Below are 24,608 nucleotides of genomic sequence, written 5' to 3'. Positions count from 1 at the left end.
GATATTTGGTCAGCCCCAGCCAGAATAGCCAATGGTCAGGGATGATGGGAGTTGTAGTCCAAAACATGTGAAGGACACCAAGTTAGAAAATGCTAAATGACAGCATTTATAATGCTAGATATAATCCAAAATATTGTAGTTCATAATCATTGGACTGTGGTGTTTTAATGGGGGAGGGAAGTGATCATCTAACCCAGGCATGTCCAAAGTCCATTTCGGGGGCCTAATCCGGCCTGCTGGTCAGTTTAATCCAGCCCCTGTGGCATTTTATTTCCTGGGGTAAAATCTTTTTAAAAAGGTTAACAACTTTGGTCGGCCCTTACGGTGTTTCACTTCATCAAATCTGGCCCTCTTTGAAAAAAGTTTGGACACTACTGAATTCTAACTTTCTGTGTTCTAAAATTTTAGGCAGTTCTGTCTTGAGCTTAATGGCCTTGCGGTTAAACTTCAGGTAATTTATTATTTTATCTTCCTTTTGACAATAAAGAATAACTTTTTTATGTATTTGCATCTTAATGCTTCATATTGTTCTTCAGTGCTCTGTTTCTTATTAGTCATGGTGGTAGGAATAGAGAGAGAGAAATTTGAATGTGAGGTCCTATGCCTGGCGTAATCTTTATTGTACAAATGTTTCAACAGACTGAATGCCATCCGGATACATGCACGCAGATGACAGCAACTGAGCAGTGGATATTTCTTTGTGCAGCCCATAAAACTCCCAAAGAGGTAAGAAAGGAATATAAAAAGCAGCTGCCAAGACTCTTCCCTGCATATCAACTTCACACAACTGGACCTCCAGCCCTTATCCTGCTACCATTTTCCATTAACTATTTGTCTGTAAGATGGTTCAGTTGTTCAGCATGAAGTGGTAAGCACACGTGCAAGTTGGAGATCAGCTATAATTTTCATCTGAGGAGTATACTTGCCTGCCACCATAAGTTACTGTGTACTTGAAATTCGGTAGTGGTAGTAGTAGATATAAGTATCATTCCTTCAAACCACGTCACCATAGCAGTCATGGTTCAATTTAATTTGCTCCTGGCCCACAGCTGTTGAATCTTGACATCATTTTATGACAAACTTAGTTTTCTAGCCATGACTGCACATTTTACTAGGTTTTTAAAAAGGTTTTCATTAATCTTTTCCAAGCCAAGTACTAATTTGTTTTTCTGCATAAGAAGTCGGGTAGTTTTGCTTTTTTTTAAAGAGTAATAAAAGCAAGCAGGCTTCCCCTTTACCTGTAGCATGTTGTTCAGAGCCTTCACACTGGAATAGTAATAGTTTGTGAAAAGACAAATATGTTCAGACACTTCCATGGATAAGCACTTACTGAGCATTTACACAATAATATATACAGAAATAGCTGAGGATTTGGTCCAGAGATGGATCGTGAAATACTTTTGGATTTAGTACTTTTGGATTTAGGAAGAAGGATCACTATAATGAGCATTAGGTAGGAAACGGGTCTTGATTTTTCTATCCCAGGAGAAAAATGGAATGAGATCTGGTGGGGTCTTTTTTTAAGTCTCATTAAGTCTGTCAGTATGAGAAGTGGCTGAATTTTCAGATGGCATCTGATTTTGGGATGTGTAAATAATACATAGCATGAATTAGATTGAGGAGGATATTGCACGGGGAGTGACATTTAAAAATAAATTTGGCAGCTAAAATCTTGTGTCCGTATTTTGGCTGTATGGAAATGGCCAGTGAAGTGTCCAGAGCTCGAAGAGATGGGCAAAGTAACTGACATGATTCACAGGAGTAATTGTACTGTAGTTCCCAGAATATTATGTTTGTTTGATAAATGGGACCTTTTAAAAATAATTAGAACAGAATATCAAGGGAAGCGCAAGGTTTGACAGGAGTTTGTTTTTCGGAAATGAGTTTTGTAATTGTTACATGGATGAATAAATAAGAGTATGCTAGTGTGACTCTGTGTGTGTCACTCTCATGCCAGTTCTTAAGAGGAATTACACGCAGCATGACAATCTGCCCCTGTTTTTAGATATCTGAGTCAGTAGGTATGATCTTTTGTGTTCTTACTTCAGTAATAGTGTCTACTTTGTCAATTGTTTTGACTGTTTCTTTTTTCCGACCTTGAACCATTATCTGAACAGTTTTCATAGAATCCTAGAATTGTATTGTTTCTTAATTGGAGTATACATAATATTCTGAGTGTTTTCAGACAAAAGCTCATTCCCCTAAAGCAAGACAACCTTTCCCCCTTAGTATGCCATCTTACTTTATGGATGTAGCATCAGAGCTAGTAATAACTTCAGATGACATTCAGTTATGCCCACCCGCTCGTATAATGGGAATCTGATTGTGCAAAAGGATTTCCAGTTTCTCTTCTCTCTTTCTTGGGTCCTTTCTAGTGTCCTGCCATTGACTACACCAGACACACATTGGATGGAGCTGCATGTCTTCTGAATAGCAATAAATATTTTCCCAGCAGGTAAAGCTCTGTGTGAATCTGCTTGCTTTTTAAAATATTATTGATTGGTCCTGAAGGCAATAATAATAATAGTAATAATAGTAATAATAATAATAATAATAATAATAATAATAAATAATTAATAATAATTAATAATAATTAATAATAATTTATTATATATACCCCACCCATCTGGCTGGGTTTCCCCAGCCACTCTGGGTGGCTCCCAACAGAATATTATTATTATTAATAATAAAGCGACAAAACTTCAAACATTTAAAAACTGCCTTCAGATGTCTTCTAAAAGTCAGATCGCTGTTTATATCCTTGACATCTGATGGGAAGGCATTCCACAGGGCGGGCGCCACTACCGCGAAGGCCCTGTAGCTTCACTTCTTGCAATGAGGGAACCGCTAGAAGGTCCTCAGAGCTGGACCTCAATGTCAGGGCTGAATGAATCTATATACAGTGGTGCCCCGCAAGACGAATGCCTCGCAAGATGGAAAACTCGCTAGACGAAAGAGTTTTCTGTTTTGGAGGTGCTTCGCAAAACGAATTTCCTGTGGGCTTGCTTCGCAAGACCACAATGTCTTGCGAGTTCCTGCTGGTTTTCTCCCCTTCCCCCCTTTTTCTAAGCCGCTAAGCCGCTAATCAGCTGATCCGATCAGCAGATAAGACGCTAAAAGCTGCTAATAGCGCTAATCCGCTAATCCTTCAATGGGCTTGCTTCGCAAGACAAAAAAACCGCTAGACGAAGAGAATCACAGAACGGATTCTTTTCGTCTTGCGAGGCACCACTGTATAAATTTGGTGAACAAATTATTGCCAGAAATAATTTTTACATGGATAATATATGAAAGTAATACTGTCAACCATCATTAAACATTTAGTGCAACAATAGCAGAAGTAAGGTCCATGTATAATTTTTTTTTTAATTGCTTACAGGGTTAGTATAAAGGAATCCTCCGTAGCCAAACTAGGATCAGTCTGCCGTAGGATTTACAGAATATTTTCACATGCATATTTTCATCATCGCCAAATATTTGATGAATACGAAGTAAGTACTCTGATACTACAGCTGCAATTCTATACCCACCTGCCTGGGAGTAGATAGAGGATTGTGCTATACATACCTTAATACGGTATTGAACTAGAGGTCATGTTGCAATTGGTCAGAGAGTTCTGCTCTTTTTGACACTTTGTTTTAGTATCAGCATTTATTTCTGAACTCGACTGAAACTGAGTTGTTCTTAGAGACCACTGCTGAGTCTCATTTTTTTGCTTCCAAAACGTGGTATGTGTAGAAAATCTGTTTAGCTTGTGGAAAGTGGGTGGCACTGTAGTCTAAACCACCGAGCTTCTTGGGCTTGCCAATCGGAGGGTCGGCGGTTCGAATCCCCGTGACAGAGTGAGCTCCTGTTGCTCTGTCTCAGCTCCTGCCAACCTAGCAGTTCGAAAGCACACCAGTGCAAGTAGATAAATAGGTACCGATGTGGAGGGAAGGTAAAAGGCATTTCCGTGCGCTCTGGCAGTCGTCACAGTGTCCCGTTGCACCAGAAGCGGTTTAGTCATGGCGGCCACATGATCCAGAAAGCTGTCTGTGGACAAACGCTGGCTTCTTCGGTCTGAAAGCAAGATGAGCGCTGCAACCCCATAGTCGCCTTTGACTGGACTTAACCATCCAGGGGTCCTTTACCTTTTACCTTTTACTCCAAAATATCCAAAACTCCAGACAGATTCCAGTGAGAGTAGGTGAATATTGGCTCTTCTTCACATACTTAGTGTTCAGTGTTTTGTCTGAGATAGGCAGTGGGACTTAAAGTTCCACGTGCCTCAGATCTGAAAGCAAATTATGTTGCTTTCTTCCTAGTATATTTAAGTGTGCATTACCTTATTGCATAAACTCTGTCCTTTAGACTCAGCAGAAATTACAAAATGTTTCCATGTACTAAGCAAGAATTCAGATGATTTGACAATAGTGCAACAATCCATATTTGTCACAACTGCCCACCTAACTAGGATTCTGCGTATGAAACTGTGCAGTAGCATCCCAGACTTATTTCTGTCTGCCTGATTGACCCCCTGCTTTGTGAGCGGGAAGAGTCTCAAGAGCAGAGTGTTGATCAAGCATCCTGATGGGCCTTTTCTCCTACACGGAAGTCTCCATATAGGAAATTATAACATGGTCATGATTAATTTTGAATAACTTCTTTCCCAAATCTGCATTTCACGCTGTGTGTGTATGTGTGTATATTAATGCATTTTTTTTATTTTTCTGTCTTAAGAATGAAACCTTCTTGTGTCACCGGTTTACCAAATTTGTGATGAAATACAACCTGATGTCCAAGGATAACCTGATCGTACCAATTTTAGAAGAAGAGGTGCAGAATTCAGTTTCTGGCGAAAGTGAGGCATGATGAGTGTCGTGGACTGAATGATTCCATAATTAACATTGTGTACTGTATATATCATTTAGAAACGTCAATCATGTATCCTTAGAGCTTTGTTTAGTATACTTTTTGTATGCTGTGTGCGTTGCCTCTTAATATGGAATATGGTTTAAGTTATTCATGAGCTGTATATTCTTCAATGTGGCACTCATGGTTTTTAAATAAAATTAGAATTATCTGTTTATACTGCCTGTTAATAAAAGAATTTACAGTTCTGTAAAATTGCTGCTAAACAATCATTGGATCACAATCTTCAGACCTTGTCCAGTTTAAACCTGAAGCTTACTATATACTGATGAAGTTGGAATTTTAGCCTTAGTTTGACTAACACCAGAAGCTTGCAAGTCCATTTAACTCTTTACGTTTTGTATTTTATAGAAAGTACCTTTGTTTTAGTGCCCAACTTTTGCTTTTTTTGGGTGTGCGCATATATAGTGTCTAAACTCTTGTAGTATGTGTGTATCCAAATATTCATTATTACAGTATTAATACCAAAAGGATAACACTTATTATACTGCCAAAAGTGTGTTCTAGATTTTTTCTTTATGGACTTGCCTTTCTGTATCAGTGGAGACTTGTGTATCGCAAAAGGCCGTATGTTCACTTCAGTCACCTTAAGGCAAAGATTCCCCTCCGTGTTTTCCTTCCTGCACCTCTTGCCAGTGGGTAAAAGCAATTTGTGTTCCTTTCTGCCTACAGTAAAGTGCTCTGTGGCTTATACCTGTGCATATTTATAGTAATTGCTTACAGGTGATACCTTGCATTAAAAGTTCATTTTACACTACCACAGAGTGTGCCAAAATAGCCTTGCTCATTTGTAACAAAAGGGTTCCGTGGAATTTTGAACCCTACTCATCACAGTACATGCAGCTGGAGATTCTGTCTTACCTTTCATCCATGCAAATACCACCTGCTTTATGTTCCAGTAATTGAATTCCACCCCCCACCCCAAAATCTTAAGTGTATGTTTCTTAAATAGCATTTGCAGGTTTGCGTTAGTGTATATGAATGCAGAAATCTAAAAGCACTAGCAGTGATCAAATGGACTTGGAGAGATTTTTTATTTTTATTTTTTTTGAAGTGGGTGTATTCTCCATTCACATGAAAACATTAACCAGTGCCCCTTGATCTGTTGAAATGGGCAAGTTTCGGCTTTTATGTTGCCAAGCTGACTTCACACACACACATACACACACACACACACACACACACACACACACACTTCATTTTGAAGAGTGCTCATTAACACAGAATGAAAGGTGCAAATTTATTTCCTAATATTCATAATTTGTGTTTCAGATTAGCATTGTGTACATGCCTTAACTGCAAAAAATATATTTCAAATTGGGTCTATCTAACAGCAAGAATGCAACCTTACATCCCTTTACAGGAGAAGGGATACTTAGCTCTTCATGGGCACAAGCCCCACTTGCTTTTAACAGGGCTATGTTGGTGGCAACTTTGTTGAGAGGTTCTGCCCCTCTGTGCTGTTCTTACTTTTCAATTTAAAATATGGTTTTAATGGATAACAGGGTCATCACATCAGATGTGTTCTTAGCAACAGCTAGTTATGTCAGTTCACCCAATGTAAGGCCTATCTTGAGTAATGTAGATGCGATGGATACCTCAAAGCAAGTGGCTAAAGAATTTCCCTTTCAGAGGTAGCAGGATACATATGGTTATTGTCAGAAATGACTGATTCAGGGCAGCCTCCCCCAGCGGGAAAATGAAATAGCACCATTAAGCATTTCTGTGAAAGTCCGTGGGGCTTGAGGCAACAAAATCTCAACACATCTCCATATTATTCTGGTGTATGCCTCTGAAATGGCTCATCTTGTTTTTAGCAAATAAATCCAATTCTGCACTGTAAACTTGACTTCATATAATCAAGTTAAGTAACTGGGGCACTGCTTGTAACCTTCTTTAATGCTGTTGACTCGAGTACCTCTGATAATGTGTGCACACATGTGCCTGGCTGATACTGTAGAACTTCAGTAAGCATAAGTGAACTATTGACTTTGTATGGTAAATATATATTGAGGGTTTAACTTACATTCTGCATTATAGGGAAACTGAGATGTGTCTGTCTTTTGAATTACATTGTAAAAAAAAAAGTAGAGGTTGCAATTAAATCTTTTTCTTTTTCCATACCAGTCTATTTTGCTAAATTGTTTTGAAATTATTTTAATCAAGAGATTTTCTGAAGTTTCATACATAGAATTCCTTGGTGCAGCCAAAGAGTCTGTATTAATTGAGTTAACTGGAGATGACTTGAATGTGTCGTGTCTTACTTGCAGAGGATTTATTAGAAATAAAGCTATCTGGAGATTTTCCCCATAAAGGAAATAATCAGCTTCAGAAGAGCAATGCTCGTCAGAACCGCTGCAGGGGTGGAAAGGGTCGAATTCCCACCCCTTGACTGCTCTGATCCAGTTAATGATCACTCCTGCTGATGCAATTTGTGTTTTTAAAAGCCTGCACAGGGACTTTTAATCTCACATGTATTTTAAACCTTTGTACAATGCAGCATCAGATATTCGTAAGGCCTCTACAACGAAAAGTAAATCAAGGCACTAGGTTCAAACCCATTTATCTCTCTTCTGTCGGTCATGATTTCCAGTCATTCACAAATAGCCACCTAATAACACTTATGACTGCACACTATTAGTGATTTGTTTTTAGTACCAATTTTTTATTATAGCGTATGAGTTTGCACTCTTAACACGAGGAGAGTTTAAACCTGAAACCTAAAAATGGCACACGGTTCTCTATGTACAGTTTTAATTTGGTGTTAAACCTTATGATATTTAAAACAGTATATTAAGAGAAATGCTGCTGTATTACATTTCAAGCACTTTGCAAAAAGTCTTATGTTTTGCAGAAGAGCAGAAGGCAACGCCCTATCTGCAGTTGTTTCCAATTAACAGAAAGATTGCTGAGACGCCATATACTGCTGTTCTATAAATTCAAAATCCCAGTAAAACAGACCTCACTCAAAAGTTAGCACTTCCACCAATACTAAACAAATAAGAGTTGTGCTATTTACCTTTACCTTTTTTGTCAGCATATTTACAGAGTTGTGGGGAAGTATAATGTGCACATGTTTGTATAAGACAAAGAGAGAAAATTATACCGACACATATAAAAAAGCAAATTCTATTTTTACATTTTAAAAAAATAATATGTACAGGTCCATCTAATCCATTTTCTGGTCACATGCAAGTGACCTGAGTGACTCCATCTTCTTGGTCAAACTGCCCATCATCTAGTTCCCTTAGTATGCCATCACTGCTGCTGAATCCGGCGAAGCTTTCAAAGTGGACTGCTCTGTCCTTGGGCCAACACTCTGCAGAAGGCGATAGATGAAACTCATCCGTAGCTTGTGTATTTTGTGCAGGCTGGGAAGTAGCTGTGTCTAATCCAACACTTCTGCTGGGAACCTTTCCCTTTTCTTCTCTAAGTTGCTTGGTGGATTTCTTCTGAAATGGAAAAAAAGAAGAATATTTGAATTAAGAGTTCACAGAGGAAGGGAACTGAAAGAATGTGCACTTGGATCTGGGAACAAAAGAATCGAGAATGAAATGGCTGAATATTTGCAGAATTTACAGTCTGGTCCCACGCACTGGTTTCCTGTGCAGTGATAGAAACTTTGACATCTATTGTTTGAAACGAAAGTTAGCTCCAGTTCTGGCATGGAGCTCCCCATCCCTGTCTTCATAATTATGTGTGGCCAATGCTGGGTAAAGCCAAGTTCCCAGGAGTTTGAAAAGCCTTTAGATGCTGTGCAAGGGAGCTACGGGGGGACCCTGCCAAGTAATAACTTTGCGCCATACTCTTACATTGTAACGGGGACCAAAAATTAATGCAACAGGCAAAGAATCTCACACTCCCAACACCCATTGAAGCTTTTGGATAAAGAATCCTTAATTTGGTCCTGTCTGCATAACGGGCTGGGGCTCAAAAGCATATTTTTGTGATGCTGGAGATGCTGCGATTTTGACCTAGAGGGTTACTTAGAATAATTCTCCAAAGACATTCTTAACCAAGCAGAACATAAAAGTAAGCTCTCAGAGATACGACTTGGGTCTGCATTAGGAATCTAAATCAATACTTCATAGCTAATACTTGAACTGGTATCGGAGCCTCAGGAGCATGGCGTGTGTGATTAGAGCATTGCTCTTCCCACTGGAAAATTGGTTTCCTGTAGCCTCTGTTTAGGGACACGGGTGGCGTTGTGGGTTAAACCACAAAGCCTAGGACTTGCCGATCAGAAGGTCAGCCGTTCGAATCCCCGCGACAGGGTGAGCTCCCGTTGCTCGGTCCCTGCTCCTGCCAACCTAGCAGTTCGAAAGCACGTCAAAGTGGAAGTAGATAAATAGGTACCTCTCCGGCGGGAAGGTAAATGGTGTTTCTGTGTGCTGCTCTGGTTCACCAGAAGTGGCTTAGTCATGCTGGCCACATGACCCGGAAGCTGTATGCCAGCTCCCTTGGCCAATAAAGCGAGATGAGCGCCGCAACCCCAGAGTCGGTCACGATTGGACCTAATGGTCAGGGGTCCCTTTACCTTTACCTAGCCTCTGTTTAGTACTGAGTGGGCAAGTCTAGGAATAAGATTTGCCCTCTTCCCCTTTCCCCCTGAACTCCATGTCATCTACAAAGTCTAAAAACGCCTCGAGAAGACCCATTGAAACCGACGAGTCCCATTGATTTTGATGGGCCTATTCACAAAGGCTGCAATCCTCAACCCTATTTACTTGGGAATAAGTTTCCTTGGATTCAGTGGGACTTACTTCTGAGGAGACATGGTCAGGGTGGCCCTGTAGGCTTGGAGCCACCCCTTTGTCTCATCAAAGTGCCTATAATGGATTAAACAGCATCATTTACAAAGCGCCACAACGCGGGCAACTTTAGCAACGTAATGGCAGCTGCTAGCTATAGGGGACTGCGATTTGAAAAATGCTTCTAAAGGATCTGAATCAAAAGGGACGGGTGAATCTTTGAAGCACAGAAGAGGAGGGCCTTCTATCTCTGCCCTTTGGTTTAAATATTCTGTGTCAAATAGCCCTGGGGGTGGGGATCAGCAGTTGTTTGACCTTTGCAGCCTTTGAGGTACTGAGGCATAAGCTTGCCATTCTGTACCCTCTCTTTGATTTCGTTGTAACTGAAAACCTCAGCGACTCCTGGACTAGCATGTGGGAGGTATTTGCCAGAATGGGCCAGCCAGCTGATACCCTTCCTATGCAAAACAGGGCACATTAAAGTACGTAAAAGTTATGGGAGTTCTTAAATGCTTCCTGTGCTGCTTGGCTTATTACATCTCTGGAAGGAAATCTCCCAGAAATTAATATTACTTCGGCATGTAATGCAGTAGCGGTTTAGCCAGAGCGAAGGTTTTTAAACAGAGCTGCTCCCCCGATCACATTTCTTTCCTTCTTCTGTTTTCCTCATTATAAAAAAGCAGTGAAGGAAGGAAACAGGGAGAGAGAGGGCTGCAATTCACTGAAGATAATTTTAAATAAATGTTACATTACTGTAATCTAGTTATTTTGTTTTAGGTTTTTTTAAAAAAATAAAAGTAGGAATAATAAATTTCTTGGGGGCAGTTTGTGCTTGATGCCTCACATTTTAATCTTAAGTCTCTGAGGATGTTATGCACAGAAAGTTGTTAAGGCAATTGTATTAGCACACTGACCTGGGAGCAAACCCCACTGGGACTTAACTGCTGAGTAAACTTGCATTGCACTCTAGGTTTAATAGCTTAGAAGATAATGGATAATGTTAACGAATGTGCCTTTCTGGAGCTCCTTAAAAGGACAGTTTTTCCTGAATGTCAATTTAATATTTTTTTAAAAGTTGGCACTTAATGTTAAAAGAAAAGTTTATGCTAACTTAGATCCAACGCAACTTGGTCGCCTGTAGTTATCATTGAAAGGAATTCAAAAAGTCATGATGACTTAAATCCCACTGATTTCAATAGGACCTAAGGCTGCAGTCCTATATACTGGGAGTAAGCCCCACTGAATTAATTAGTACTTGTGAGTAGATATGTGCAGGATTGCAGTGTAAGTGTTCCTAACTTTTTCTGGGCCCATCCAGAATTTGCCTTGAAAAAACTGAGGAAAAGGAGATGTTTTCTATTGTGCATGCCATTCATCCTGAATCAGTGAGAGCAACGCATGTGCCCATGGAAACAGGCTTTTGTGCATGCATGGACTGAGAACTGGATGCACTAGACAGTTGCTGATGCCAGAACAGGAATAATGTGCAGCCATCTCCGAATGCTTTGATCAGAGACGGTGTGCAGCAGTTGCGGCAAAAGGTACATTTCATGCTGGGGATCGTTAGGAAAGGAATCAAAAACTGCTGATATCATAACACTGTTATACAAAGCTATGGTGTGACTCTGCACGGTTCTGGTTCCCTCTCTTTAAAAAGGATATCGAAAAATTGGGGAAGGTTTAGAAAAGGGCAACACAAAAGACTGAAGGGATGGGGAAACTCCCCTACGAAGAAAGGTCACCATGTTTGGGACTTTTTAGTTTAGAGCAGGGTTTCCTAAACTTGGGTCGCCAGCTGTTTATATATTTTTATTAAATTTTCTGTTTTACAATTTGGAATATTCGTTTAAACAACCTTAAAATATCAATGACTTCCCTTCTTCACTTTCCATGCTTCATTTTGCATATCATAAATCCCTGCATATTTTACATAAACCAAACCATTCAGTTTCCCATTATTACATCCATCAAAACTTGTATACACGGTTGAATTTATCTTAACGCTGCCAATGTTTTCAAGTGTGCACAATTCCCCCCAAATATTCAATAAACATTTCCCAACTTCTTTAAACGTATGTCCTCTTATTCTGTGTTAGGTCCGCAAGCTGCGCATATCCCACCAATTTAAGTTGCCATTCTTCTTTAGTTGGGACCTTGCTCGTTTTCCATTTTGGGGCTAACAAAACACGGGTCACAGTAGTCACCAGCTGTTTTTGGACTACAAGTCCTAGCTAGGGATAATGGAAGTTGTGGTCCAAAAACAGCTGGAGCCCTAAGTTTGGGAATACATGAACCTCACTGCCAGAGGTTGCATTTAAAGTACACATAACGGTAGCTTGTGGGACGTGGGTGGTGCTGTGGGTTAAACCACAGAGCCTAGGGCTTGCTGATCAGAAGGTCGGCGGTTCGAATCCCCATGATGGGGTGAGCTCCCGTTGCTCAGTCCCTGCCAACCTTGCAGTTCAAAAGCACGTCAAAGTGCGAGGAGATAAATAGGTACCGCTCCGGCGGGAAGGTAAACGGCGTTTCCGTGCACTGCTCTGGTTTGCCAGAAGCGGCTTAGTCATGCTGGCCACATGACCCGGAAGCTGTACGCCGGCTCCCTCGGCCAATAAAGCAAGATGAGCACTGCAACCCCAGAGTCGGCCACGACTGGACCTAATGGTCAGGGGTCCCTTTACCTTTACCTAATGGTAGCTTGTAGGGATGTCCCGTAAAGGAAAATGTTAATAATAACCCAGTGATCAGGCCACGGTGACTATGGAGAGAGGGCAACTGCTGGCTGTGCTACCACACCCTGCTCAGGCAGCAGCAAAATAGCCAGTGTGGTTTTTGCACAGATACTCCTCGCAGGGAAATTGCCCAGCTGGACGACGGATCATCTGAGGTCAGCAACTGCACAAACTATTCTGAGCCCTTTTAACGTCTTTTTTTTCAACCCGTGAGGAAACGGATAATAGTCTGTCGCACAGCTCATCCTAGTCATTGCGTAACCCCACACAATGTGCTCCTTATTGTGGAGTGGGGGGGGGAGGAAACCTCTGTCGCTGCTGCTGGGGTTATAATGAAGTTCTTTCTTTCCCAGACACAGCCCCAGGCATAATTTGTATGCTTGTCCTGGATTGCAGAGGAATGCCAAATGGTTTTGCAGAAAATTCTACAAAGAATCTAAGGGTGGGGGAAAGCTAGTGGTTGTTGTTGTATTATTATTATTTTCTAAGTCTACACAGTGTTATCTTAGCCTATTTGTGAAGAAGCAAGTTTAAAGAAGAGAACAGGAGAAAAGTTGGGCAAAATCCCATGAGCCAAGAACTCTGGCTGAGGCTTTAAACGCCTCTTGCTCGGTCATGAAGCACAGCGGACGCATGCAAACAACACAGGCTAATTTTAACAGCCGTTGCACCACACCTGCAATCTTTCTGTTCGCTCATACCTACTCAGATCATCGTTCTTACCTCAGGCGTCTGAGCAGCTGGGCTCCACATAACAGGCCTCTGGAGGAAAACAACTTGCTTTGTGGCCAAATTTCCCTCGCTGAAAAACGAAAGAAGCTGCTTTTAGAACGTTTGCTTATTAGTTAATTAATTGCAGGTGCCAAACCGTGAGGCAGAAGTCCCTACGAAGCAAATAATAAAACGGTCTCTGAAGTACAGTGGTACCTCTGGTTAAGTACTTAATTTGTTCTGGAGGACTGTTCTTAACCTGAAGCACCATTTTAGCTAATGGGGCTTCCTGCTGCCATCGTGCCGCCGGAGCACGATTTCTGTTCTCATCCTGAAGCAAAGTTCTTAACCCGAGGTACTATTTCCGGGTTAGCGGAGTCTGTAACCTGAAGCGTCTGTAACCTGAAATGTATGTAACCTGAGGTACCACTGTAGTCTACTGCAGTTAACACCAGACTCAATTCGGAACCAGCAATTCATTTAAGATCAAAAATTATAAATGGCCAATCTGTAGAAGCTTCTATTGAGGCACATGATAATCTTACTGAACTCCTAAAGGATGTGGTCTCAACTAAGGTAAATTCAGGTGACAAAACCATTAATTCCACAGGGCGTGACTGGTTTGACCATGATTGTCGTGGAAAGAAAAAAGATCTTAGGGACTCTTGAAAAGAGTATAGGAAAGTAGGTCTTAAGTCACTTACCTCCAGCCTATCTTGAATTTAAAAGAGAATATAAAGCACTGTAAGCAACAAAGAAATGGCCATTTGAATATATTTCCTAGTCCTTACTGTTAAACGCTTCCTTAAAGAACGATGATAAATTGTTCTGGCAACTGGTTTCCCCACCAGGTGAAGGACCAGGTGCGCAGACTGGGAGTCATTTTGGACTCACAGCTGTCCATGGAGGCACAGGTCAAATCTGTGTCCAGGGCAGCTGTTTACCAGCTTCATCTGGTACGTAGGCTGAGACCCTATCTGCCTGCGGACTGTCTCGCCAGAGTGGTACATGCTCTGGTTATCTCCTGCTTGGACTACTGCAATGTGCTCTACGTGGGGCTACCTTTGAAGGTGACCCCAAAACTACAACTAATCCAGAACGCCGCAGCTAGACTGGTGACTGGGAGCGGCCGCCGAGACCATATAACACCGGTCTTAAAAGACCTACATTGGCTCCCAGTACATTTCCGAGCACAATTCAAAGTGTTGGTGCTGACCTTTAAAGCCCTAAATGGCCTCGGTCCAGTATATCTGAAGGAGCGTCTCCACCCCCATCATTCTACCCAGACACTGAGGTCCAGCACCGAGGGCCTTCTGGCGGTTCCCTCACTGCGAGAAGCCAAGTTGCAGGGAACCAGGAAGAGGGCCTTCTCTGTGGAACGCCTTCCCACCAGATGTCAAAGAGAACAACAACTACCAGACTTTTAGAAGACATCTGAAGGCAACCCTGTTTAGGGAAGTTTTTAATGCCTGATGTATTACAGTATTTTAATATTTTTTTGGAAGCCGCCCAGAGTGGCTGGGGAAGCCCAGCCAGATGGGTGGGGTATAAATAATAAATTATTATTATTATTATTATTATTATTATTATTATTATTATTCACTGAAATGTGAGAGACTAACTTAGGATCAGTTTGTGGCACATTTCACGCCCACCCACATTATTGATCTATTCCAGCTGCGGGGAACTTCGGGTCCTCCAGATGTTGCTGAACCATAGCTCCCATCACCCCTGGCTGTTGGCCATGCTTGCTGGTGCTGATGGGAGTTGCGTTTTAGCAACATCTGGAGGCTCAAAGTTCCCAACCCCTGGCCTCCACAGTCCACACACAAGAACACAGCCCATCTCATTTTAGTCACATTGGACAGTGCTATCATTACCAATTTTGACATGCAAGGTTATGTGGTTGTTTTAAAGCTGCTTTTAATCTCCCCTTTGTTCCAAACCAGCTGTCTCCTTCACGCCTTAGTTTTCTCCAGGGTTAAGATATTTTTCCTGCCAGATGTCAAGTAAGGAGATGAGGTTCCCTGACCGGCCTTGCCCACTGCTGAAACTCTTCTTCTTCTTACTAATCTAAGCAGAAGCTTACTGACGCAAATGCTATGGTTAGCCAGTTGTTTTTTTTTAAAAGAGGAAACTTACTCCTTAACTTAAAAAAAAGAGATTATTGTGGACTTTAGGAAATGTAAATTGAATATTTAGCCACTTATTATTGAGGGGTAGTGCGTGGAACAGGTCTCGGTGTTTCGATTACTGGGAATGGAGTTGAGAGATGACCTAACCTGAGGAGAAAACAGCAAAGACCTGATAAAGAGAGCACAGCAGAGGTTATATTTTCTGAGAATCCTCCAGAAAAACAATCTCTCAAAGGATCTGTTGATGGCATTTTACCATTGTACTGTGGAGAGTGTATCAACTTATGGTCTGTGTGTGTGGTTTGGGAGCTGCACGGCCAGAGAAAAAACAATGCTGTCCAGGGTTGTAAAGACTGCGGAGAGAATAATTGGGTGCACTCTTCCCACCTTAGATCAAATCTATGCTGTCAGGTGCCATAAGAAAGCGGCAGAGATAGCACAGGATAGTATGCACCCCGGAAATGATCTCTTTCAGCTTCTGCCTTCTGGAAGAAGGTATAGGGTTATAAAGACCAGGACTAGCCACCTGAGAAACAGTTTCTATCCAAATGCAATTCTGGTTTTAAGCGCAGCATAAGGAGTCTCTATAGTATATTGTATATTATATTATAGTATATTGTATAGTATATTGTATTTTAAAATGGGGTTTCAGAGTTTTTAGGGGTTTTTGAATGTCTTATGTAGATTTTTCAATTTCATTGTTCTGTATGGGACAACGACAATAAAGATATACCGTACAGAGAACTGGCCGCATTCCCCAGTGGTATATCCACCGACCACCTAGATACAAGCTGAATTTTGTCTCAAAGGGCTGCACATAAGGAGGGTGGGGATTTCAACAGCTTTTTAAACTTTGGCAGACAGCATGTTCATGCCCTGAAAATATATTGCCGGTGGGAAAAGATCACATGAAATTTCCAGACGGTAAGGGGAACTCGATGCCACATTCTTCTGATGGCTCCATCAGTGCAAGCATTTAGCGTATTTTTTGCTCTATAAGACGCACCAGACCATAAGACGCACCTAGTTTTTGGAGGAGGAAAACAAGAAAAGAAATATTCTGAATCCCAGAAGCCAGAACAGCAAGAGGGATCGGTGCGCAGTGAAAGCAGCAATCCCTCTTGCTGTTCTGGCTTCTGTGATAGCTGCGCAGCCTGCATTTGCTCCATAAGACGCACATACATTTCCCCTTACTTTTTAGGAGGGAAAAAGTGAGTCTTATAGAGCAAAAAATATGGTATTTACTTGGCAGATGGAACAACCCCACTCCTTCGCCCTTTGCACTGCCCCGGGGTCTCTCCTGACCCTCCAGAGTAAGTTTGGGGCAGGCATGGGGGGGGGGTAGGGCTGGGCGATAACTGTTTACCAACGTCGTAATATACTACCAACTAAACACCGCGATGTGGCGGTACAGTCATACCTCGAGTTGAATGTGCTTCAGGTTCAGCGCTTTCGGGTTGCGCTCAGCGGCAACCTGGAAGTAACCCGGAGGTTTCGTCGCTCGTGCATGCGCAGATGCTCAAAATGACATCATGCGCGGAAGCAGCAAAACGCAGCCCGCGCACACACGCGACGTGCCTTCCCGTCTTTCGTTCCATTCAGGATGCGAACGGGGCTCCGGAACGGATCCCGTTCGCATCCTGAGGTACCACTGTATCTCACAATGTCAGAAAAGAGCCCATGTCCAAGCAGCGGCGGATGAGGCAGCGGTGCCAATCCTCTGTTTGTAGGCCTGCCACATCCACAGCCTTGGCCCGGGCAGGGAGGGGAGCAAACCTCTCCCTCCCTGGATGGAGAAGCAGCCCGTTGGCACCTCCCCTCACCCATCCCAGGGTGGCGGAAGGCAAGGAAGACTGGCAAGGCTCAGCTGGGGGGCAGGAGAGCTTCTTTGAGCCTTCTTGCCCCCCAGCTGAGGAAGCCCCATGTCCCTTCAGCGTGCTCAAGCCAGAGGGACATGGGGCTTGTTGAAGCAGAGGGAGGAACAAGCTGGCGGTTTCACTCAGGGATATATCGCTGGTGAAACCGCCACCGCTCCTGAGTCCCTCCACCTCCAGTGCCCGGCTCCAGTTTGTTTTTCCTTCAGCGTGCTGGGCGCTGGTAGCAGAAGGACTCAGGAGCCGTCATGGCGGTCTGCCCCTGGGCGATATATGGATGCAGTAGTACCTTGGGTTAAGAACTTAATTCATTCTGGAGGTCCGTTCTTAGCCTGAAAATGTTCTTAACCTGAGGTACCACTTTAGCTAATGGGGCCTCCCGCCGCCACGTGATTTCTGTTCTCATCCTGAAGCAAAGTTCTTAACCCGAGGTACTATTTCTGGGTTAGCAGAGTCTGTGACCTGAAGCGTCTGTAACCCGAGGTACCACTGTATATTATTGCCCAAGCCTAAGGGGGGGGGGACCCAGTTGTGCTAGCAGGAGTCCTTGAGCTGCCTTCTGCTGGCGTTCTGGGCTAGATAAATTCAGCACTCTGTCTTGAACTCAGGGTCCAGGAAACAGCAATTTGGGAATTCTGTGGAGAGCAGCTTCTGAGAAAGGGACGTTCTCAGAATTGCCTGGGTGTGTGCTCAGCTTAGCCATATGCTATCCCCTGAGTCACAGCTGCTATTATTTTTATTATTATTTTTCATCTTCAACTTTAGTTGGATGCCACCCAGTTCATAAGTTTGGAATTTGCTAAGGAAGCCAATGTTACATGTCATTCCATCAAGCATCTGGAGTTGAGGACTCCTAAGTCATTTAGCCTGCCCACAGAATTATCACAAAGCCTGTAGAATTAACTAGAACACCACAGTACACAGAATACAATGTGCTTTAATGCACTTAATTCTATCCTGGATTCTAATGATCTTTACTTAAAGGTAAAGGGACCCCTGACCATCAGGTCCAGTCGTGGCCAACTCTGGGGTTGCGGCGCTCATCTCGCCTTACTGGCCGAGGGAGCCGGCGTGCAGCTTCCAGGTCATGTGGCCAGCATGACTAAGCCGCTTCTTGCAAACCAGAGCAGCCCATGGAAATGCCGTTTACCTTCCCGCCGGAGTGGTACCTATTTATCTTTGACGTGGTTTTGAACTGCTAGGTTGGCAGCAGCAGGGACCGAGCAACAGGAGCTCACCCCATCGCAGGGATTCGAACCGCCAACCTTCTAATTGGCAAGCCCTAGGCTCTGTGGTTTAACCCACAGCGCCACCCACGTCCCTTTACTTTATCTTTACTTATATTGTGGTAAATGGCTACAACTCTCATCATCCCTGATCACTGTCTACTCTGGCTACGGCTGCTGTGAACCGTAGTTCAATAATGTTTGGAGGACCATATTTGGCTTTGGTATTTGATGTATCGATAGATCTTAAATTAAGACTTCTACAACAGAAAATACAATTTAGAATCTATTGGACTCCCTTACATTTGTATAAAAAAAGACTACCTAATGTAGCTCTTTGTTGGAGATGTAATATGGATAATGCTTCTTCGAAACATATACTTTTACTGTGTCCCACACTTATTAAGTTTTAGGAGAAAGTGCTGGACTCTATAAGCAAGACACTTGGGGAAAATTTTAAGATTTTCAGAGGTGAATGTGCTCTTGAACTGTATACCCATTGTATGGAAATTGACAATAGGACAGCAAAAATGGATTCTACGTGCACTAATGGTGACCAAGACTGATGAATGGGAAAAATAGAGATACGATTCCCCTTTAACAATGGCTTGACAACACTGGGAACATATGAATGGACAGTTTATAGACGCAGTCTTTCTTTGGATTAATACAATGGTATTTGGAATGAGTTCACACAGAATGGGTTAGGTTACTGACAATTATATGTGTATTAGGATAAAAAGTATACCTAGATCTGTATAATAATGCACGGAAATGTAACAGCATTTTTTCTTTCTTTTTTCATTCTCTCTCATTCTTTTCCTACTTTCTCTCCCCCCCCTTTATCTTTTTATAAATGAAATTCTCTTAATGAAATATTAATAAAAATAGTACCAAAAAGGGATTTGGAGGACCACATGTTCACCACCTCTAAGCCAGATGCTTTTCACAAAAGCAGTTTCAGCGCTTCTATTTGAACACAGAAATGGGCCTAAGACAAACAGCAGCACACTTTGTGAATTGCTGTGACCAAGATCGTGTTGCTTCTGTTCTCCATCAATATACACAAAGCAATGTTTTTCTCAGCAAGGGCATTATGCATTTAATTAAGACAGTCCAGTCCACCATATTTAAAGATTCTAGCTCCAAGCACCCTTTCCAGGCCTGGCTTGAGTGAAGCTGAGTTGACCCCCCAAAAGACGAGAAACACAGGAAGGTCTTCGTGGAAATTTGCAGACTGTACAATTCAGCTTACCCTTTGGTGGTTCACTCTCTAGCAGCATGTCAAAGAGAGAGGAGAGGCAGGGTTAGTAAAGTGTTAATGGAAATACCTAAACGCTGATGCGCATTTTGCATGGGGTTCCTACATATAATAATAATAATAATAATAATAATAATAATAATAATAATAATAATAATAATATATTACTTATACCCCGCCCATCTGGCTGGGTTTCCCCAGCCACTCTGGGTGGCTCCGAACAGAATATTAAAAACATGATAAAACATCAGACATTAAAAACTTCCCTAAACAGGGCTGCCTTCAGATGTCTTCTAAAAGTCAGATAGTTCTTTATTTCCTTGACATCTGGTGGGAGGGTGTTCCACAGGGTGCCTGCAATGTACACACCTCAGCTCAACCATGGCTTCCGTTTTCTAATCAGATGGAAGCTGGTTTGAAGGGAAGCACATCAAACAGGAGTATTTTTTCAAGAAGCTGCAGGATACCTAGGGACAGTGTCTAATGTCATGCATAGGTAAAGGTAAAGGGACCCCTGACCATTGTCCAGTCGCAGACGACTCTGGGGTTGCGGCACTCATCTCGCTTTACAGGCCGATGGAGCTGGCCCCAGACAGTTTTTCCGGGTCATGTGGCCAGCATGACTAAGCCACTTCTGGCGAACCAGAGCAGCGCACAGAAACGCCGTTTACCTTCCCGCCAGAGCGGTACCTATTTATCTACTTGCACTTTGACGTGCTTTTGAACTGTTAGGTTGGCAGGAGCAGGGACTGAGCAACTGGAGCTCACCCCGTCGCGGGGATTTGAACCGCCGACCTTCTGATCGGCAAGCCCAAACTCAGTGGTTTAGACCACAGCGCCGCCCGTGTTACTTGGCTTCAAATGCCAGCGGTGGGAGTGCGCTTGAGCTGGAGTAAACATTAATGTGTACACAGCCAGGTCAAGTCAATCACTTCAAAGTTCAATTCATTTCATCGGGAAAGGAAGACTCTGAAATCAATCCAAATTGTTAAGCTTTGGCTGGATTAAGTCAGACAATCTTCAAATGTTTATATCCTCTGCAGGTATAATTTTAGCATCTTTGATGATACAGAACAACATTTTTATTGGATTCCTACAGGAAAACTAGCTTCTGTATTAGTGATTAAGGAAGCTGTGGCCTTGCCTACAGACCAGCAGTCAAGGAAATGCAAAGGAAAGAGGAAGGGTGGCAATTGAAGAGGAAGTGAGAAAGAGCTGGTTGGGATTGGAGGGGGGAGAGATCAAAGGGGCACAATACTCAGGATGGAAGGCGTGAGCATAATAAAAATAGCAGCAAGAGAATGCAGAGAAAAATGGGGGTTGAGTCTCTAAAAGTGGGCGACGGAAATTCAACTTCTTATGGAAAGGAATGGGGGGTGGGAAGCAGTCAAAGAAAAAGGATGGCGAGTTGAAGAATCAGACTAACAATGCAATCTTAAACATTTATACTCAGAAGCAGACAGATAGGCAGTGTTGCGCAGTGGTTAGAGTATGACTAAGATCTGGGAGGGACGCGGGTGGCGCTGTGGGTTAAACCACAGAGTCTAGGACTTGCCGATTAGAAGGTAGGCGGTTTGAATCCCCGTGACGGGGTGAGCTCCCGTTGCTCGGTCCCTGCTCCTGCCAACCTAGCAGTTCGAAAGCACGTCAAAGTGCAAGTAGATAAATAGGTACCACTCTGGCAGGAAGGTAAACGGCATTTCTGTGCGCTGCTCTGGTTCGCCAAAAGCGGCTTAGTCATGCTGGCTACATGACCCGGAAGCTGTACGCCAGCTCCCTCGGCCAGTAAAGCGAGATGAGCGCCGTAATCCTAGAGTTGGCCACGACTGGACCTAATGGTCAGGGGTCCCTTTAACTTTAAGATCCTGAGAGACCAGAATGTCCTTTAGTGACCTTGGGCCAGTCATTGCCTCTCAGCCTAATAAACTACCTCACAGGGTTCATTCATGTGGGAATTAAATGAAAAAAGGCAGAACTATGTATGTCACACCTTGAGCTTCTTGGAGGAAAATGGTGGCATACAAATGGAAGAAATGCCCTAATAAATACCACTGAATTCAATAGTGTTTATTCCCTCACCTCCTGAGAGCAAGCCCTACTGATTGATTGATTGATTGATGATTGATTGATTGATTTAGTTAGTTAGTATACAGCCCTATACCCACAGATATTGGGGCAGTTTGCAACATAAAACTACAATATAATAGAACTTCTCAGTAGACCATGTTGAGATTATGCTGTTAGATTACTTGAGGCTTAAATAAGAAAGGGGTGTCAGGATGTTAGAAGAAGCAAAGGATTGCATAAAGAAGAAAGACGAAAGCAGAAGTAGAACGTAAGAAGAACAGGTCACAAAATCATTCCTGTGATTTCACAATCCCATCAGCAGTATTAACAAACTTGATAGCAATGACCGTAGACAACGGCCATGAATCTCACTGAAACCAACAGGGCTTCATAAACATATCAACTTTTGTTCTGGCTTGTGGCCAGTCATTTATAGGCTTTCCCCTTGGTACGAAAGCATCTCCTACGACATTGCAGCCTCCATTTGCTTGCAAATGTAGATTTCAAATGTATTGTCTGTGCATTTTCCTTCTTGGTTTTAATGAGACAGTTGCATTTACAGACAAAAGCAAAAAGGCTAGTAAATAAAGAATCGCCTTATCTCAATATTTGGTTAATTAACTGATTTCTACCCTGCCCTTTCATCCAAAAGGATCCACATGTAAAATGTGCTCCCGTTCAGGGCTCTAGACAGCTAGTCTCTCCAAGCTGGGCATCCCATGCTCTTTCCATTTCTCTTTTCCAGTTGACAGTCTACATTCCATCGTTCCTCATTGCGCAGACACCAGTCCGATCTTCTTTGTGTGTGTGAAGATATTTTTGTACTTCTGCAAATCTTGGGATTCCCCCAACCATACTGATACTTCTGTTATTTCACAATGGCCCCATTTTTATTACAATCTTCGCAACACTACTAGTTTGGAACACAGCTAGGTTATTCTTTTTCACAATTCGGATCGAAGCTGGCTTGGGGGGGGGGGCGGAAATGCATGAAGATACAGTATTTCATCCCCTTCATTCATCACTGCCTTGCCGTGGCGAAGAGGCTTGAATAACTCAGAGAAGCCGAGTATGGAAGTGAGAGCTGGACCATAAAGAGGGCTGATCGCCGAAGAATTGATGCTTTTGAATTATGGTGCTGGAGGAGACTCGTGAGAGTCCCATGGACTGCAAGAAGATCAAACCTCTCCATTCTGAAGGAAATCAGCCCTAAGTGCTCACTGGAAGGACAGATCCTGAAGCTGAGACTCCAATACTTTGGCTACCTCATGAAAAGAGAAGACTCCCTGGAAAAGACCCTGATGTTGGGAAAGATGGAGGGCACAAGGAGAAGGGGACAACAGAGGACGAGATGGTTGGATGGTGTTCTCGAAGCTACCAGCATGAGTTTGACCAAACTGCGGGAGGCAGTAGAAGACCTGGGGTGCTCTGGTCCAGGGGGTCACGAAGAATCGGACACGACTAAATGACTAAACAACAACAACAATAGTATTTCATGGAACCCTAGAGTTGGAATTGACCCCAGGGGTCATCTAGTCCAAACCCTGCAATGAAATAATTTCACCTAAGGCATCCATGACAGATGGCTATCCAACTTCTGCTTAAAAACCTCCAACGAAGGAGAGTGCACAAGCTCCCGATGGAGACCGTCCCACTGTTGAACAACTCTTACTTTCTCAGATAGGTAGGTGCACAGCTGCAGCACCACTGAAAGCAACAGGATTTAACTGAGTCGCAATTCACTTGCATCACTGATTTCAAATGAAATGAATCACGTCACAACTACATTCAGTTGCATCAAAGTCTAAATGCTTTAGACTTGTTAGGCCTTGATGCAACTAAAGTTAGCTAAAACTGAAAGAGAAATCTTGTTTTCAGTGAACTATCTAGAAGTATTGAAAACAATTTTCTATTTCCTGAATCTGGCAAGGGGCAAAATCTATTGCTTTAAAATGTTTCATATTAGATCAAATGCTGGATCGCCATCTTTTTATGTTTGTTGGACAGGGGCAGATTGCACAAGGCTCTGATCCGTTATGTCGGAGTCGCCACCTTTTTTCCCCTTGACAAATGTTCTGTGCCTTTAACAGCTGCTTGATAAAATCCAACAGGTGCAACGCTTCCTGACGTGGCGACAGAACTGCTGAATTTCCGCATGCCAATCACAGCTGTCCCAAGGCACAGAGCCTTGTCACAAAAAGATGACTGGATATAGTTGGACGGTTTGTGCTGACTTTCCCTGCATTAAGAAAATTAAGATACTCTGTACAATCTTCCTGTATTATTTTTATCCTCGTCATTTTTATCACCACTCAGTCCACTGCCCAGGCAAGACATTGGTCTAGCACAGGGGTGGCCAACTCTCAAGAGACTGTGATCTACTTTCAGAATTAAAAACTGGCAGTGGTCTACTGGGGGATTCAGCTCATAGTTGCTGAGCTTTTTTAGGGAGGAGAAAAGCCCCGTTTTTTTAGGGGTTTAAAAAAAGCTTTTTTTGGGGGGGGTTAAAGGCAAGGGAGGGACGCGGGTGGCGCTGTGGGCTAAAGCCTCAGCGCCTAGGGCTTGCCGATCGAAAGGTCGGCGGTTCGAATCCCCGCGGCGGGGTGCGCTCCCGCTGCTCGGTCCCAGCGCCTGCCAACCTAGCAGTTCGAAAGCACCCCCGGGGGCAAGTAGATAAATAGGTACCGCTTACCAGCGGGAAGGTAAACGGCGTTCCGTGTGCTGCGCTGGCTCGCCAGATGCAGCTTTGTCACGCTGGCCACGTGACCCGGAAGTGTCTCCGGACAGCGCTGGCCCCCGGCCTATAGATGTGAGATGGGCGCACAAACCCCAGAGTCTGGCAAGACTGGCCCGTTCGGGCAGGGGTACCTTTACCTTTACCTTTTAAAGGCAAGGGACAAAGGGGTAAACTCACTCACAAAAAGATTGCTATGGATGAAA

General features: G+C 43.1%; 2 protein-coding genes across 3 annotated transcripts in view; one reads left to right on the top strand and one right to left on the bottom strand.

The window, feature by feature from the left end:
- The window catches only part of LOC309524829 (MOB-like protein phocein), a 35,017-nt gene extending 27,985 nt beyond the window's left edge, over positions 1 to 7,032 (top strand). The window contains exons 4-8 of the mRNA XM_082209927.1: positions 409 to 451; positions 640 to 726; positions 2,376 to 2,455; positions 3,380 to 3,491; positions 4,720 to 7,032. Of these exons, the coding sequence (XP_082066053.1) occupies positions 409 to 451; positions 640 to 726; positions 2,376 to 2,455; positions 3,380 to 3,491; positions 4,720 to 4,851 (454 nt within the window). The 3' untranslated portion in view covers positions 4,852 to 7,032. The remainder of the gene's footprint in view (positions 1 to 408; positions 452 to 639; positions 727 to 2,375; positions 2,456 to 3,379; positions 3,492 to 4,719) is intronic.
- Positions 7,033 to 7,555: 523 nt separating this feature from the next.
- Positions 7,556 to 24,608, bottom strand: part of RFTN2 (raftlin family member 2) — a 45,500-nt gene continuing 28,447 nt past the window's right edge. The window contains exons 8-9 of one of the 2 annotated variants that reach the window (XM_082196338.1): positions 13,118 to 13,196; positions 7,556 to 8,360 (exon numbers count right to left, since the gene is read on the bottom strand). In XM_082196338.1, coding sequence (XP_082052464.1) covers positions 8,097 to 8,360; positions 13,118 to 13,196 — 343 coding nt within the window. In that variant the 3' untranslated portion in view covers positions 7,556 to 8,096. Of the gene's footprint in view, positions 8,364 to 13,117; positions 13,197 to 24,608 lie in introns of both variants that reach the window. The other variant, XM_082196337.1, reaches the window with a different exon arrangement.

This window comes from Podarcis vaucheri (genome assembly GCF_965113315.1).
Source record: "Podarcis vaucheri genome assembly, chromosome: 1".
Taxonomy (NCBI): Eukaryota; Metazoa; Chordata; class Lepidosauria; order Squamata; family Lacertidae; genus Podarcis; species Podarcis vaucheri.
Note: the sequence above shows the minus strand (reverse complement) of the source record. Positions and strands in the feature narration are given on the sequence as shown.